The sequence below is a fragment of the Mesoplodon mirus genome (assembly GCF_964341445.2).
Source record: "Mesoplodon mirus genome assembly, chromosome: 3".
In the NCBI taxonomy this organism is placed as follows: domain Eukaryota; kingdom Metazoa; phylum Chordata; class Mammalia; order Artiodactyla; family Ziphiidae; genus Mesoplodon; species Mesoplodon mirus.
The window spans coordinates 35,299,025-35,315,569 of record NC_138978.1 but is presented as its reverse complement, the minus strand read 5'-3'; the positions used below and the strand labels follow the sequence as shown (position 1 = coordinate 35,315,569).

Sequence of the window (16,545 nt, the reverse complement as noted above, 5' to 3'; positions counted from 1 at the left end):
ACCCATTCTCTCTCTTGACAGATCATACCATCTATCCAGTACAGACCCACTGTGCTGGGATGAACAGTGCTGTCAGGCTTTGAACCACTGGGTGGTCTAGGAAGTCTTCCCTGAGGAGGGGATCTACCTATAGATGGAATGCTCCCTAAATGTTTCTTGATTTAATACACCAACTAGAATATAAACTTCACGAGGGAGAGATGGACTTCCTCTGCCTTGTCCATCATGGTATCCCCCAGCACCTTTATCTGGTGTTGACAGAGAGTGAGCCCATTTCTTTGAATGAATATATAAATACTAATATTTCTTCATTCATTCAATCAAATCAATGCTTTTCAATGGGAGTGTCTGTGTGCTTTTCATCATTTCCATTTTTGGTCATCACAGTGATGATGAGGGTGGTTCCTGGCATCTATGGAAGAAGAGATGCCGTCTCTATTATATCTTGCAATGCATGGGGACAGTGCCACATGGACTAGACTTGTCCCATTTACCACATGACTTTCAAATGACCTGCCAGATCCTCATGCAGATGAAAAATCTTTTCATAACTATCAGAGCTTAGACCCCGACTCCCTTTTACATGGGAACAGAACATATTTTGTGCCCTTAAATATCAACTAAATTTCCAGGAACACCACTACCTTGTAAATAGAAAGATGATTGTATTTTGTTTTATTGAAGCTTTCCCCACATTTGTTCATCTTTCCAGAGAATCCCGTCACCCATGGGCACTACTGCATTAGTAGCTGTCGTGTTCCCAATGATTCCCAGTATTCTAAAATCTTCAGAACGTCTTCTCCGTTATTTGGGCCCAGTCATTTACATAGCGGAGCGCCTATTATGTAACTATAATTTATTTTATGTTATCTTTATTTTACAGTTAGGCAAGACATCGATTATAAATATGATGCGTGCCGGTGGGTAACTTTATCCCTGGGTTCTAGTCCCGGAGGGGCGGGTGATTTACTCTCCACCCCCTCGTAGGGAAAGCGGCCCTTGGGTCCGCCGGAGGCCCCAGCGGAGCGGTCCTCCGCGCGCCAGGGGTCGCTGTGGCGCCGCGCGGCCGTGCCGGGACGCTCTCGCGTGGCCGCCCCGCCTCGGGCCCCCGGGCCGAGTGGGCGGGCACGACTGCGCCCAGGTCGCGAGGCGCCCTTCGACCAGCAGCGCCCGGGGCGGGCGGGTATAAATGGAGCGGTGGCTCCCCCGGCCGCCTCTCTCCGCCCCGGGTCGCCGCAGCCTCCGTCGCTTTCGGGCCTAGCAGCCTGAAGGGAAAAAAAAGAAAAAGATTAAAAAAAACCCGAAAACGCTTTAAAATCTTAAAAAAAGAAAGAAAGAAAGAAAAAAAAAAAGAGCGAATCCTCCTCGGAGAACCCGCGGGGAAGTCACTTTTGCACGCTTCCGGCCTGCCCGACGCCGCCGTCGCCGCCGCCGCCGCACCTGGGCGTTCGTCGGTCCCCGTCCGTCGGTCCGGTGGTGAGCCGCTCGCGCGCCCGCGTCCACGCGCCTCAGCCCGCCGCTCGGCCGCGCCGCGTGGCAGCCCCGCGCCCGCCGCCCTCGCCCCCCGCGCACCGGCCTCCGCGCTCCACGTGTCCGCGCTGCCCTTCGCCGGCCCGGCGTGGGAGGCGGTTGCGCGCTCCGGCCGCGCGGGGCTTGCCGAGTCGGCACCGACAAATATTTGGTTTCCCTCTTCCCCGGGTTGCTGTAATCTTAAACCGCCGGGAGCCCGAGGCCTATATTTATAGAGAAACGCACGTTCCGGAGGCCGCCGTGGGCACCACTGGGTTGCCTCGGGAAGAATTTTTGTAATTTGGAGGACAGTCCCTGTTTTCATTGTTTTCATTTTTTGAAATTGGGAGCTTCCAGGCCAGGACAGCTGAAAATTAACAAACTCCCAGGGAGGGCCATATTGTTTTTGAGAGCCTTTTGTCTGTGGTTGGGCAGTCTCGTCCGAGCCGTCGCCGCACTCCTCTCCGGCCCTCGGAGCCGACTCCAGCTTCTCTGAGCTTCACTGCCACCTGTGGGCCGCGGCTCGGAGCGGAGCCCCTTTTGTCCTGTGTGGCCCCCCCTAAGAAGTCCTCCTGGCGGGGCTCGGGGTACTGGGGGCTGGGGAGATGAACGCTGCGGCCAGCAGCTACCCCATGGCCTCCCTGTACGTGGGTGACCTGCACTCGGACGTCACCGAGGCCATGCTGTACGAAAAGTTCAGTCCTGCGGGGCCTGTGCTGTCCATCCGGGTCTGCCGCGACATGATCACCCGCCGCTCCCTGGGTTATGCCTACGTCAACTTCCAGCAGCCGGCTGACGGTGAGTACAAGCGGTGGCCACAAGTCCGTGGGCTCTCTGGGGACCCTAAGATTCCTTCTCCGGGCAGGTCCCCACCCCCGTGGAGGGAGCATCGCGACAGCACGTTGCCGCAGAAGCCCTAGTCGGGGACGGGCCATGGTGGTTGAGAACGCGGGATCCTGGCATCAGACGACTGGAGTTTCAGTCTTGCTTCCATCACACTTGCTAACCGGGTGACCTTGGGCTAATGGGTGCTGGTGGGGTTGGAGCCCAAGGAGGCTGTAAAAACGGGACCAGAAGGAAGTCGCTGTCATTCCGTATGTGGGCGGTTTGGTCTGTGGCCAGGGGTTCGGGCCCCTCACAGGCCTGTGGAAGAGGCAGGATGATTGAAACACAATTACTTCAAAAATTATACTAGGCAAAGCTGTTGCCCCCTCCCCTTACTGTACCGTGGGCTAAGAGTCTTTGACTTTGTGCTGATAAGGGGTTTTTCCGGGCAGGTAGGAAGCAGGGGAACAATGTTGTGTGTTGAAGTTGAGCAGGCACTTGTGTTAGCACCACCAGAGTGTGTGTGGTGCTGGGCCAGCTCCCTCGTCTGCGTGTTTGCCACCAGGGCGGAGGAGTTCTTTCTCTGGACAAGCCCTGGGCTGTGGAGCGTGGTACGCAGGTAGTCTGGGGAAGCGCCTCTTGGAAATCCGCTAGGCTGGTGGGGATTACCGCCTCACCTGTGCACAGTGTTTTATACTTGTCAAAACCCTTTTACTTCATCCCATCTGAAGAAAATAGGACTTCTGAGGGAGAAAAGCAGCTGCAAAAGGTGGGAGGCTAAGCTGGGACTGTGGGTGCGGTACTCTGCCAGCCCTGACTGGGGCCATAGCCTGGAGTGTGGAGAGGTATGCTGCAGGCCTGGCCCGAGTGAGGCCAGAAGAAACCTAATCAGGGGCTGCACGTGACTCCAGAATAAAAGGGAACAACTGTAGAGACCATTACTGGGAGAAACAAGCCATTCTGCGGCCAAGGATGTCTGGGTCCCTATTTTTGTCGCCACTTTGTTCACTGTCCGTGAAGCACAGAGAATGTCACTTGCCCAGGATGCAGCTGAGACCAGAGAATTGGACTTGTTGAGAGACACAAGGCACTGCTACCGTCAGTTCAGTGTGCTCTGAGTTGTGTCTGGCCACAGGGCACAAAGAAGGTAGCTGAGTGTGGCCTTTTTCGGGGGGAGTAGTGGGCACATTGGCTGTTGTCTGCCTCGACTCTTCTGAGCAAAAGTCCTGTCACTTAGAGATAATAGCAGAAGCCATTGGTTAGTGTGTCTGCCAGCACATACCTCTGCAGGACCTCTCCCTGCTATAAATAAGTGCAGCCAGATTTGTCAGACTAAGCCGAGTTGCCTTGTGCAGCCCTCTCCGGAAATAGACAGGAGCTGTGTTGAAATGGGCTCCTTCGTTGCTAATTCACGCAACACAGTTAGGGGTCCCAGGCTGTGGACCACAGAGTCCTCACAAGCGAGCCCTTCTTTCTGTCCCGGACTTGCACTGACTTGGATCTGCCGTCCCCCCTTTCCCTGATCTCCTCCGCTCTGCAGGCTGCAGCACACACATCCATATGTTGGAAAGATGGTTGGAAAGATGGTTGGAAATAGGGCAAAGGAGATACCTTGCTGGCCGACTGGACAGCTGAGCCTGTGGGGGGGCAGAGTTAGGGATTGTGTCCCTGTTTTAAGTGAGACGGTGCCTTGAGGCAGGAGAAACACCCTCTACCTCCATCCCTTCGTGGAGGAGGAGATTCTGGGAGATGTCAGTGCATAAGTCAGGGGAAGTGGGTCTGGGTCCTTTTTACTACCAGTAAAGAGAAGTGTTCTGCTGACAGGTGAGGGTTATTTTGGTCTCTGGTTCTTTAAATGGTCTCCATGGTGTATACATGGATTTGGTTGGGAAGCTAAGGAAGCGTCCCCAAGCACTGGGTTGAGAACTTTGTTGGGCACCAGGGCATTTGAAAGTCCTGGAATTCTGTAGAACGCAGATGAAGGCTTCTAGATAGCCTAGAAACCACTAGGTGCAGGGCCTGCCTCCACTGTCAACTTAGGCAGAAAGGGGTTGCAGTTTCATCCTTGTCCTGATGATACAAAGAACATTTCCATGTGTGGCCATCATTTTGATGGTTGAGGCTTTCAGAAAGTCTGCCATTAGTTTCTTAGTCAGTAGTTAGCTATACCGTTTAGCCATCCTGAACATAAGTTTGTCCATTTTATAAGAGGGATCATTTCACCTCTTTCACCTCCATCCTGGTGGGTAGTAGGCTGCAAAGTCGTTTATAAATGATAACGCTTAGTCAAATGTGAGGTGTTATTTGATCCTGGTGCTATAAACCCATTTAGATTATCTTGTGTAACCTCCTTACTCCAGAGGGGTTGAGACTTCTGCCATGAAGGAGGACGATTAGCTAGAACTTAGCCTCAGTAGCACTGTAGGCTAGAGGAATCTGATGTCCTTTAATTTTGATAGAGTTGAATTTCATCAGAGTGCTTACCTTGAAAGTTCTGGAGTTATCTGTTCCTGGGATGGTGGCAGGTAACGTTTTATATCCTTGACTGAAATATCTTTCTCTCTTGCAGCTGAGCGGGCCTTGGATACCATGAACTTTGATGTGATTAAGGGAAAGCCAATCCGAATCATGTGGTCTCAGAGGGATCCCTCTTTGAGAAAATCTGGCGTGGGAAATGTCTTCATCAAGAACCTGGACAAATCTATAGATAACAAGGCACTTTATGATACTTTTTCTGCTTTTGGAAACATTCTGTCCTGCAAGGTAAACACTGATTAAATGATTTCAGCAGAATAATTACAGAATCATGAAAACAAATACTAGATGGGGAATTGCTTGGAATTGGGTGACCGTGTATGATAATTTTCAAAATGCTGGAAATGGCTCTGAAGTCTAAAAGTTCACTGCAGCAAATCTCGGTGCCACGGCCCAGCATAAACCAGCAGGCGCTTTCATGTCTTTGTTTATTCTTCCCTCTGCCTGAAATATCCTTCCTGTTTTCTAGCTTTGGAAGGCATCAAAAGGTTTCTCCTGGGGAGTGGGGGGCTGGCAAGTACCAGAGCAATGCCTCTGGTCTCCAGGAAGCTGTACTTAGTCATGTTAGAAGCATGAATTCACCCTCTTCCTTCTCCACACACCTGTTTATGTGGAGCATTTTGTACAGCTTGTGTGGTGGTGGTTTACATGTCTGACTCCACACTAGACTGAAACTGTTGTGGGCTTGGAAAGTGGTTTGTCATTCTGTGGCCCTGTGGTTTTGCACCCAGATCTTAATATATTTTTTTAATGAAGTAAGAAAACATTTGGAATAGAAGCAGCTTAATGGTGGCTACCATTTGTAAATGGAACATTACTGGGTACCTGCTGTAGTCTCCTGCCATTTGAACATGGATGGGCTAGAGGCCTCTCAGACCCAGGAGCCCACACGGCTCTCGAGTCTCTGCAGCTGGGCAATGGTGCTGAAGCGGCCCGCCTTGTCTTTGACAGGTGGTGTGTGATGAGAACGGCTCTAAGGGTTATGCCTTTGTCCACTTCGAGACCCAGGAGGCTGCTGACAAGGCCATCGAGAAGATGAATGGCATGCTCCTCAATGACCGCAAAGTGTGAGTGTCCCAGTCCGGAGCAACAGCCGTCGCATGAGCCAGCCGTGGCCCCACCTCGGTATTAACTGGCACACACAAGGCGGCTACTGGTTCTCGGCCCAAAGTGTGGCCTGCTCCTACCTCTCCACTCCAGGGCTGGTGAGTCTCCCTGCCCGAGCCGTGGCAGCCCTTTTGACTCGCCAAGGTGGGCTTTCTGCCCAAGCCGTGGCTGGCCTGCCGCCTCTCCCTTAAAAGCATCCTTCTGTGGGTTTTGTGAGCGTCGGCAACAGGGGCTGGCTGGAAGGCAGCTCTTAAGCCCACTCTGAGCAGGGGTCTTGGCCAGCGGCAGAGTGGAGAGGGCCCTGGACTGACCAGGAGCTGTGTACTAGTCATGTGACCTTGGCCTTCTGTGATTCAGGTCTGTCCGTGGGGTCACTCGCTAGGGGTTGATGCAAATTGTCCCCTCCACTTGGCTAACTTATGACTCAGTGGTCTTCAAATACAAGGCTGGCTCCACAGCAATAATTAATTTGGTTACAATGAAAAGTCTTATCCCATTGCAGAAGACTGTTCATAATAGACCTTGTTGCTTTGGTGTGGTTATTTCAGAATGGAGAGATGGGGATCTTAGTTAAGCCATGCAAGGAGAGAAGGGTCAATAAATCTTGGTTATGACAAGCAAAAGTCATTTCTGTCCTTTGTGTTACTGAACAGACCAGGGGATGGCTTGTGTTAATGATGTGCATGTGCCCAGTGGTCAGGTCTTCTAAAGGTATCACTGGAAAGAAGCCTAAAGATTTTTCATATGTGGATACCTTTCCTTATTAAGTGTAAACAGCACCAAAACAAAGTAAAAAAAGCAAAGGCTACCTCTTAGTTCACTCCAACAATCTCATTCCTAGGATTAACCACTGTTAACAGTTTGGTTTGTATCCTTCCAGACCTTTTCTATGCATTTACATAGATGCACAGAAATGAACGTTTTAAAAACATGGTCATCAGGTTTCTTCACGAAGGCAGTGTGATGTGGTAGGAGGAGCCCTGGCCTGAGCCAGGAGCCCTGGGGCTGGTCCTTGTAGGACAGTCCTGCCTCTTTCTCTTTCTGCTGGGGAGTTGGGACGTCTCTGAGCTTGCTCTCTTGGTGGTTGGATGGGAACTCGTGTGTTTTAACCTCTCCTGTCAGCCTTTAACCTGCATTCCTTCGGGCCCCTGGAAATCATGTTTTGTTCCTCTGAGTGACCACTGTTTTTCATGGTTTCTTTTTAGGTTTGTGGGCAGATTCAAGTCTCGAAAAGAGCGGGAAGCTGAGCTTGGAGCCAAAGCTAAGGAATTTACCAATGTTTATATCAAAAACTTTGGGGAAGAGGTGGATGATGAGAGTCTGAAAGAGCTATTCAGCCAGTTTGGTAAGTCAGGGTCCTTTGCCCCATGTGTCCCCTTTCACAGTCCACCAGACCTGGAATTCATCTATTTTTACTTAACAGCTGAGTCCACCTAGACCCAGAAGTAAAATGCCTTGTATGACAAAGGCCACAGGGTAGATAGGAATAGACTCCAGGCCTCGGCTCTTGGCTTCATCCTACTTTGTCCCATCCCCAAGGCCATCTCAGCAGCTTGGTCAGAAGTAGAAGGCCAGGCATGGTGCCTCTTTCTTAGAGTCCATCTGGGCTCAGCAGGAGGTTGCTTCAAGTGGGCTCCTAGAGAAGCCTTCTCTCCTTGAGCTGTGATAGAGATGCTGTTACTAATAGTTCTGTCTTTGGTAATAGGTAAGACTCTAAGTGTCAAGGTGATGAGAGATCCCAGTGGGAAATCCAAAGGCTTTGGCTTTGTGAGTTACGAAAAACACGAGGATGCCAATAAGGTGAGAGCACCATGAGGGTCGGGGAGGATTTGTAGGGAGAGTGGCCCTAGTGTGTGGGCAGGGCCTTGCCAGCACATAGTAGAGCGGAGCTGTAATTGTCTGAGTACCTAGTAGTGATGCATGGTCACTGTGCTCTGGAATTGTCTTCCTGAGGGATTTCACATAACTGTTTTCAAAGCACTTGGCATGTGCCCATCACCTCAGCTGTTCCGCCCTGTAGGTTGAAAGAGTAGGGCAGGCGTTCCCATTCATAGGTGAGGGAACCAAGGGCCCCGAGTTGCTGATCTGATAAAAGAACAGTAGCCGCTTCCGGGAGAAGCATTGTGCTAGGCCGTCAACATGTATCACTCAATACCCTGAAAGAACCTAAGAAATTTAGTGACAGCCAGATTATCAACCTAGGCCCATGTCTACTGTGCTTGTATTTATACAGCTGTACAGTTTTTTCACTGAATTATCTGGACCACTGACCCATTTAAATATTAACCCCATTTTACTGATGAGGAAGTTTGGATTGACTTAGGTGACTTCAGAGTGAAATTAATTTTTAGCCCTGTAGGGAAGATTTTTCTCTCAGAATATTTGGTGTGACTTAACAGACCTCCAGAGCAAGGCCCCTGCCTCTGCATCTTGATTTAAAATCATGTATTTCCTTTTCAGGCCGTGGAGGAGATGAATGGAAAAGAAATCAGTGGGAAAGTCATTTTCGTCGGCCGTGCACAGAAGAAAGTGGAACGGCAGGCCGAGTTAAAGCGAAAATTTGAACAGCTGAAACAGGAGAGAATTAGTCGGTATCAGGTAAGAGGTGGTCTCAGCCCAGCCTACCAGCAGGGGATGTACCACGAGATGTTGGCAAAAGCATCCTTAGTTTGGCAGGCTTTCTTTTTGGGGACCATGAGTCTCCTTTTCTCATTTCTCTCAAGATCATCAGGTTTAACAGGATGTACATACCAGATACAGCAGCGGTTCTGGAACAAGGATGAAGATAATTTATTCATTTAGGGACTCTATTCTGGAAGCCTCAGCCTGTTGTTCTTAGTCATGTGTGTTCTGTTTACTTAAACGGTACCACTTTGTTTGGAACGGTGTAAGGAGAGCCCTGCTAGGTCAGTGGTCAGCCAGACCAGCCGTGAGAAAGGCTGGGACTGTATCGATGGTCCTGTCAGAGTCTTCAGCAGTAGATTCTCAGCTTTGAGCCTATATCAGAATCCCCTTTAGGGCTTATGAAAACAGATTGCTGGGTTCCACAGCTTCTGATTCATTAGGTGTGGGTTCTGGCCTGAGAATTTACATTTCTCACAAGTACCCAGAGATACTGCTACTGCGTGTCTGGGGCCCATATTTTGAGAACCACTGTCTTAGGAAATGTGTGAGGTATAGAAGTGCAATTAACAGATCTTTCTGCTTCAGGGGGTGAACCTCTACATTAAGAACTTGGATGACACCATTGATGATGAGAAGTTAAGGAAAGAGTTTTCTCCTTTTGGATCAATCACCAGTGCTAAGGTATTTTATACTGAGATGTGGGGATTGAAAGCAGAAGTTGTGAACTTGCAGAGGTTTATTGCATTTGTTTCATTGAAGGAATAGGATCTAAATTTTGTTCATTTCTGAGAGTAGCTACCACATTCATCTAGCAAATTCCTCCTGGCATTTGGTTACCCATCTGAGTATACGCTCTGGACAATGACATTTTGTTAGGTTAACATTGCACTGTCTCCCAAGTACTGGGATGTGGAGATGCATCTGACTCAGTCCCTCCCTGCCAGCCCCCGAAGAGCACCTGAATCTTTCCCATTCTTTGCTGCTTTGTGCTGGTGTGGGGACAGATGGTGCCACAGCATGAGCAGAGGAAATCCAGACGGGTTATCTTCCATTTGTCTTGAGGCCTGTCTCTACAACTCTGCCACACTTTTTCCTTGAACGAAGGTGTTTGAGGATTTTGGAGCTGGGGTTGGGAACTTCCCTCTGGTGTCCTAAAGAAGGAGAGGGGAGTGGAAAGTTTGTTTTTCCGTGTTTTGCAACCATCTGCTTGATTTTCTTTGATAGTCATAGCAACTGAGTTAGCTGGGGGAGTAAGTACAAACCCGCTTGTGAAGATAAGGAGTTGAGTCCTTGAGCAAGAGAATGCTGGTTAGGTGAGGATGTTGAATTGTGTGTCCTTAGTGCTTTGGGTTTGCGGTGGGCACTGATGGCATCACAAAGTTTGGGGGCATAATCTGATGCAGACTCTATGCCTGCTCCACAGAGGTGAGGCAGATGTCACAGAGTCCTCCAGGGGGTGAGAAAGGAGGCCAGCGGGCGGGTAAAGACTTGGTGACCCTGCCCTGGCCCTTAGCTTGTCACTCACAACCCAGGAGCATTATCAGTGGTTGCAGGGCGTTGTCCAGAAGCCACTCCCAGGAATTTCCTCAGTTCCTCACCCCCTCCCTCCTATCACCCCCGTGACGGGCCTCCAGCAGCACAAGGAATGATAGTCTCTCCTAGCGGACCAGCACAGGAGTCAAGATGGCATTTGCAAGAAGAGAGCAAAAGAGCCGTATCTTGAAGTTTCCCGGCACCATGCCCAAGATCAAGGTGTCACATTACTTTCACACACCTTACTGGTCCACCTCGTTGGTAGACAGGTGTTGGGTTGATACACATCTTTAGTCCCATGTCCTCCGCTTCAGGAGGCTCACCAGGCGGTGAGCTAAGACATGAGTGAAATGTAGAGATTACAGCGCGAGACTAGAATCCAGCTGCTTGTCTCCCGGCTGCTCGTAGTTCTGCTGTGTTTATTCCCATTGAATTAATGGTGGCAGTCATTGATTTTATGACTCCTGCCCACATGTGGTATTTCAAAAGCATGTCCTAACCTTGCTAAGAGCTTATTAAGTTTTGTTCACCAAGGTCTTGGGCAGATGAGTTTTACAAGTAAATTGCTTGATGCTAATGTCCAGATCTCTGTGAGTTCCCAGAGATAGCTATGCTCCTAGGTACAAGGAAACATCTTTGGGTTCCTGGTTCAACCATTAGCCATATCACAGTATTTGGGAAGGAAAATGCTTAGTTTCTCCCTTTAGAGTTTGTGATTCAGTTGGTGACTCAGTTGGTCTGGGGTCCATCGTGGGACTGGACAGTGAAGCCCTGACCTAGACCTGGTAACTCTTGCAGTGGAACCCAGGTTTTAACACACAGACACCTTTGTCCTAAGTGGCTGGTCTCATTTTGTAGGTGATGCTGGAGGATGGGAGAAGCAAAGGGTTTGGCTTTGTCTGCTTCTCATCCCCTGAAGAGGCAACCAAAGCAGTCACGGAGATGAACGGACGCATCGTGGGCTCCAAGCCACTGTACGTTGCCCTGGCCCAGAGAAAAGAAGAGAGAAAGGCTCACCTGACCAACCAGTATATGCAGCGGGTGGCCGGGATGAGAGCGCTCCCCGCCAATGCCATCTTAAATCAGTTCCAGCCTGCAGCTGGGGGCTACTTTGTGCCAGCAGTTCCACAGGTGGGTCTGCCGTATGCTCATGTCTCCTTGGAACCTGCCTGCTGATAGCTGCTCCTATAGTCCGCGGTGGTTGGGGAGAGGGATTTTTGGATATTGGAGTTCTAGAATGTCACAGTAAAGATCTTTCAAATAAAACGAGGAAGGACTTAACTCGTGGTTGTGCACACACAGTGGCAGGGGTAGAGTAAAGGAGTCCCCATTAGCTGGCTGTCCCTCCCCCGGCTCTTGAGCAGAGAGTGCCTCTGTCCTGAATAATTAGCCTAGGGCCTGGCAGTGAGATGAGATACTTCTCTAGTGTGGCTTCAGGTCCTTAAATAAAAGGGCTTGGCTGCTCTTTCTTACAGGCTCAGGGAAGACCTCCATATTACACACCTAACCAGTTAGCACAGATGAGGCCTAATCCACGCTGGCAGCAAGGTGGGAGACCTCAAGGTAGGTGGTGGGGAACAGTGATTTGATCACCCAGGATGTACCTGTCCTGGCCTCCCCTCCCTGCCCGCTCTGAGACACAGTCTAGGTTCGGCTGTGTCGTTCATCAGTGACGTGCATTTTTTGTCTCTTCACCAGGCTTCCAAGGAATGCCAAGTGCTATACGCCAGTCTGGGCCTCGTCCAGCTCTTCGCCATCTGGCTCCAACTGGTAATGCTCCGGCCTCTCGTGGCCTCCCTACTACCGCTCAGAGAGTCGGTGAGCAAACTGGCCTTGAAGTGTGGCCCGGGGAGGAGGGAGTCAGGACGACTAGGCTCTACTCAGGGTTGGTCAGTTCGTTGGGCTCACCGTGTTGTCCGGTCCTGGTTCTTGACTCTTAGCTGTGTGCTTAGGTGGGTACTTAAGGAGCAGGGAAACAATATGAGTTCTGAGTGTTGGTTCCTTTTAAGATTCTTTGCCTCATCGGTGACTCAGGTGAACAAGGTTAATTGTAGAAATTTGTTAGCTGAATGACGACAGAGGCAGCCTGTTCTTTGGGTGGGGTTGGGAGATTCAAAGGACTTTTTTCCAGATTCTGTCCTGTGTTCCAAGAGGTGGCAAGAGTTGTATGTTTTCTGTTGGCTCTTCCTCGAAAGTAGCAGTAGCGGCCCCATGTGTGATGTGTGCTGTATGAACATGCTTTGGAATTGCTCCTTCCGTGGGACGTGGCCAGTTGGACATCTGCTGCCAACACTGATGTGCATTTGCTGGTCTGTTGTAGGGTCTGAGTGCCCGGACCGCTTGGCTATGGACTTTGGTGGGGCTGGTGCCGCCCAGCAAGGGCTGACTGACAGCTGCCAGTCTGGAGGTGGTATTGGATGCACACAGAATGGGGAAAGATGGGATTTGACGGGTCTTTGCCCAGACCGATGGGCTTTAATTTTACTTGTCCTTTTCCTAAGGTGTTCCCACAGCTGTGCAGAGCCTAGCACCTCGTGCCGCTGTTGCTGCCGCTGCTCCTCGGGCTGTTGCACCTTACAAGTACGCCTCCAGTGTCCGCAGCCCTCACCCCGCCATCCAGCCCCTGCAGGTGAGGTCCACCAAGCAGAACCCTAGAAGGGTCCCCCCTGCTTCCACATGATTCAAAGGCTGCCTTGCTTGGATTCCCTCAACAGGTATTAAATGCCTGCTCTGTGTCAGGGAGCCGTGTCCCATGTGGTGACCCTGCCCTTGGGGGACTCTCTAGTGGGAGAGAGGGGGCTTGCAAGTGTTCTTCTGATAACGGTTGACTCAGCAATGCCCCAGAGGAGGCAGCTGTGCCTCCTGCTCTCCTCCTCACCACCTGCATGGGCTCTCTCAGCTCTTTGAAGCTTCCATTTCACTTTCACATCCAGTGGTCGAGTTGATCCTTAGCTGCTCTTCCAGGTGACTGGGTGGGAAAGAACATCTTAGATGAAAGGTTCATCTTCAGAGGTATTAGGCTGGGTGGAGGAATTGGACCTGGATCTCAGGTTCTCTAAGCTGGAGCTGCTGTCTCTCGAGTTGCGCCTCTCAGGCCAAGCAGCGAGCTTGTGGCAGAACTCTGCAGTTTGCTTGGAGGAGCTGTGCTGGGCCTTGCTTCCTCCTGCTCTGTGCTCTAAGTTGGAAATTTCCCAGAACTTGGCGCTGTGAGAAATATTTTTGCCTATAAAGCCCTACTTTTAGGACTGTGACTGGTATTGACGGTCCTCAGCATTTAATACAATAAAAGCATGCGGTTCAGTAAAAGTGATACAGGATGTAATTATAAGCATTTTCCTATTCATGTCCTTCAACCCAGTCTCTACTGGGAATTCACCCTAAAGGAAAACTAACTTTCAGGAAAGGGCTACACACAAATGTTCACAGTACCTTATTAACAAGGCTTCGATGTCTTGGGCAGCCTTAGGTAAATTATGATTGTAGCCTTGAGTAAAGTAAAATCATTTGGTAAATGATTGTGTAGCATTGTAGGTTTTTCTTAGTCATTTCCCTTCTCTTTGAATAGCATGTGGCATTTTAACTGTGGTTGGTTGTGTTTTTTGCTCACACCACTCTGTTCCTCTCCCTCCATCCCCAAGACTGCAGTCAGTTCCCTGACAGCAAAGACAACTACCTCCTTCTCCTCTTTAACTCAGTAGACTCGAGTGGTTGGGCACATGACCACTGTCACTGTACTTACCCGGGTGCTAACCCGCCGCCTCTCCTGGTTCCCAGGCACCCCAGCCTGCGGTCCACGTGCAGGGGCAGGAGCCGCTGACCGCCTCCATGCTGGCCGCAGCACCCCCGCAGGAACAGAAACAGATGCTGGGTGAGTGACCCACGTGCTTGCAGAAGAGGGGGCCAGAGCTGCTACTGACCTGGACACCAGCGTCCCTTCTCTACTGGGATGCCACTGGGTTTTTCACAGAATACCTTCCCACAGGTGAACGTTTGTTCCCGCTCATCCAGACGATGCACTCAAACCTGGCTGGGAAGATTACGGGGATGCTGCTGGAGATTGACAACTCGGAGCTGCTGCACATGCTGGAGTCCCCCGAGTCTCTCCGCTCCAAGGTGAGCAGGTTCCCAGACCCCCGCAGCTTCCGCTCACTCGGCTCAGGAGGACACGGGGTGGCCTTGGACACCAAGGGGCGGCAGAGAGAAGGGTCTGCTGCCCCTGTGACCTCCTCCTGCCTCGCCTGTGACCTGAGGGCTGCTGGCGCGTGGGTATCTAGGAAAGCGGTCAGCACCAGGAGAGGCCATCGCTGGGCCTGGGTGCCAGGGAGGGGCGGAGGGGCTCTCCTCAGGTGTCACTGACCACTTGGAGTTTCTCACAGGTGGATGAAGCTGTGGCGGTCCTACAGGCTCATCATGCCAAGAAAGAAGCTGCCCAGAAGGTGGGCGCTGTTGCTGCTGCTACCTCTTAGACAAGGACAAACCGTATGTTTGACTCTTTTTATTTTCTACAATGGTTATGACTTTTATTTTTTATTTATTTATTTTTTGCGGTACGCGGGCCTCTCACTGTTGTGGCCTCTCCCGTTGCGGAGCACAGGCTCCGGACGCACAGCCTCAGCAGCCATGGCTCACGGGCCTAGCCGCTCCGCGGCATGTGGGATCTTCCCAGACTGGGGCACGAACCTGTGTCCCCTGCATCGGCAGGCGGACTCTCAACCACTGCGCCACCAGGGAAGCCCCTCGAATAATGGTGGATATATGAGACATTGTCATAATCCAATCCCACTCTATGAGCATCTCCCTAGTTTGGCTTGAGGTTGTGAGGTCAGTTGTGTGGCATCCACAGTTTAGCTCTGGAAACACAGCAGGCAGAGGCCTTGGTGTCAGAGTGAGAGAGACAGACACACTTGGCTACAGTTACAAGCTGTGTTCCCGTCGACTTCTGCGTTTGGGGGCCAGGGCCTCTGTCTGCAGGGACTTGGGGCAGTGAAGCTTAACTAGGACCTCTGACGAGGACTGGTGGTTGCCTCCAGATGGAGAAAAGAGAGGACCAAATGAACATGGGCAGAGGCAAGGGAAAAGTGCACAAGGTAAGGGCCAGAGCTCGTATGTTGGTAGGGCTTGACTTGGCATAGTGATAGCTCCTTGTCAATGGCCTGAGCCCTGTCATTTGGAGTTTAAACAAGGATGGCCAGGAAGGGTCAAAGGTGGGGCTTTACATACAAGTACCCTTGAAGGCACTGGTTCTTAACCAGGGGTGCCTTCTCAGAGGACATTTGCCAATATCTGGAGACATTTTTGGTTGTCACAACTGGGAATATTACTGGTATCTAGTTGGGTAGAGGCCAGGGATGCTGCTAAACGTCCTGCAATACACAGGACAGCCCCCACAGAATTATCTGGGCCAAAATGTCAGTGGGCACCAAGACTGAGACCCTGCTCTATAGTACTTATATCAGAGATTTCCATGCGTCTCTGAGGTTTTTTTGATTTTGTATTTATAGTGTTGGTGCTTTTCTTTTCAGGATTCAAAAGCCAAATAAACCCTCATGGAATTCAGCTCAAGGTTTGAAGACGTCCTAGCTTGTCCTATGGACCTCAACACCAAGAACCACAAATTGCAAATTTAATAGGTCATTTTGTATCAAAAGGTCAATTATGAAGCACCTAGAATTTTTCAATTAAAAGAATATATTCTCTGGGTTCTGATATGGCCCAAACAGTGTTAACTTTTTTTTTTCTATTGTGAGTTTTGATTTTTCCCCCCCAGAAACTGGTTTTATTTGATGTACCCAAGTCTTAAGTTTCTCAATAAAGAAAAAATCTCCATAAAACTGCCTCTGTTTTTCTCTGACCACAGTTTTCTATATAAATTCCAGTTTTCACTGCAAGTAATTTTTGGATGTAAATAGGGTCAAATGAAGTTCTGTATAGATTATACCCTTTCCTGATGTTTATAAGCAGATTATTTTGGATTAGCAAGGTGTGCAGAACTGTACCATTGTGTTCTACCGTGGGAGGACCTTTATACTGGGAACAGAAGTCTAGTGCAGTCACAGCAGACCTTGGGTCTGGCACAGGAAAATCGGGTAAAGGGTGGTGTTGGCGTGCTTTCCAAGGACACGTTGTGAGACACTCAGAACCTATCTTGCCTCTCCCTTCTTGGACTGTGTTGCTCGGGGTTTGCCAGTCCCCTCTTATCTCCTGCTGTCAGTTTTTCCTGCAGGCAGGTCCACTTGCTCAGATTCTGCAGCTGGCAGTGGGAAAAGTTTCCAGAGATCCAAGTGGCTGAAGGCCTAAGTGTTCTGTGGTTCCTTCAGTCCTTGAAGCGACCTTAACCTGGTCAGGGTCAACTACTCTACTTGCCCTCCCTGTCCTGCAGCAACACTTTTTTTTCCCCTTCTTCCTTGAAAC

At 50.3% G+C, this 16,545-nt stretch overlaps 1 protein-coding gene across 7 annotated transcripts; it reads left to right on the top strand.

Moving 5' to 3' along the window:
- Positions 1-1,134: 1,134 nt before the first annotated feature.
- On the top strand, positions 1,135-15,979 carry PABPC4 (poly(A) binding protein cytoplasmic 4). Of its 7 annotated transcripts, none has more exons than XM_082615876.1 (16): positions 1,135-2,307; positions 4,904-5,097; positions 5,821-5,936; positions 7,182-7,321; positions 7,682-7,776; positions 8,437-8,574; positions 9,187-9,282; positions 10,993-11,265; positions 11,610-11,697; positions 11,833-11,952; positions 12,455-12,541; positions 12,636-12,763; positions 13,909-14,002; positions 14,117-14,247; positions 14,511-14,570; positions 15,657-15,979. In XM_082615876.1, exons 1-16 carry the CDS (start codon positions 2,115-2,117, stop codon positions 15,672-15,674), a joined length of 1,971 nt encoding a protein of 656 aa, XP_082472002.1. In that variant the 5' UTR covers positions 1,135-2,114; the 3' UTR covers positions 15,675-15,979. The 7 variants fall into 7 exon arrangements, with proteins under 7 accessions (XP_082472002.1, XP_082472001.1, XP_082472003.1 ...); XM_082615875.1 differs by having other exon boundaries at positions 14,511-14,613; XM_082615877.1 differs by lacking the exon at positions 15,657-15,979 and having other exon boundaries at positions 11,610-11,682; positions 14,511-14,613.
- Positions 15,980-16,545: the final 566 nt, after the last annotated feature.

What these genes read in the sequence shown, in the direction of transcription:
- PABPC4 (XM_082615875.1), top strand. Translation starts at nt 2,115, where the DNA reads ATGAACGCTGCGGCCAGCAGCTACCCCATGGCCTCCCTGTACGTGGGT. An exon ending in GAAACATTCTGTCCTGCAAG is followed by an intron (nt 5,098 to 5,820) that starts GTAAACACTGAT and finishes TGTCTTTGACAG; the next exon opens with GTGGTGTGTGATGAGAACGG. An exon ending in TTGTGCCAGCAGTTCCACAG is followed by an intron (nt 11,266 to 11,609) that starts GTGGGTCTGCCG and finishes TCTTTCTTACAG; the next exon opens with GCTCAGGGAAGACCTCCATA.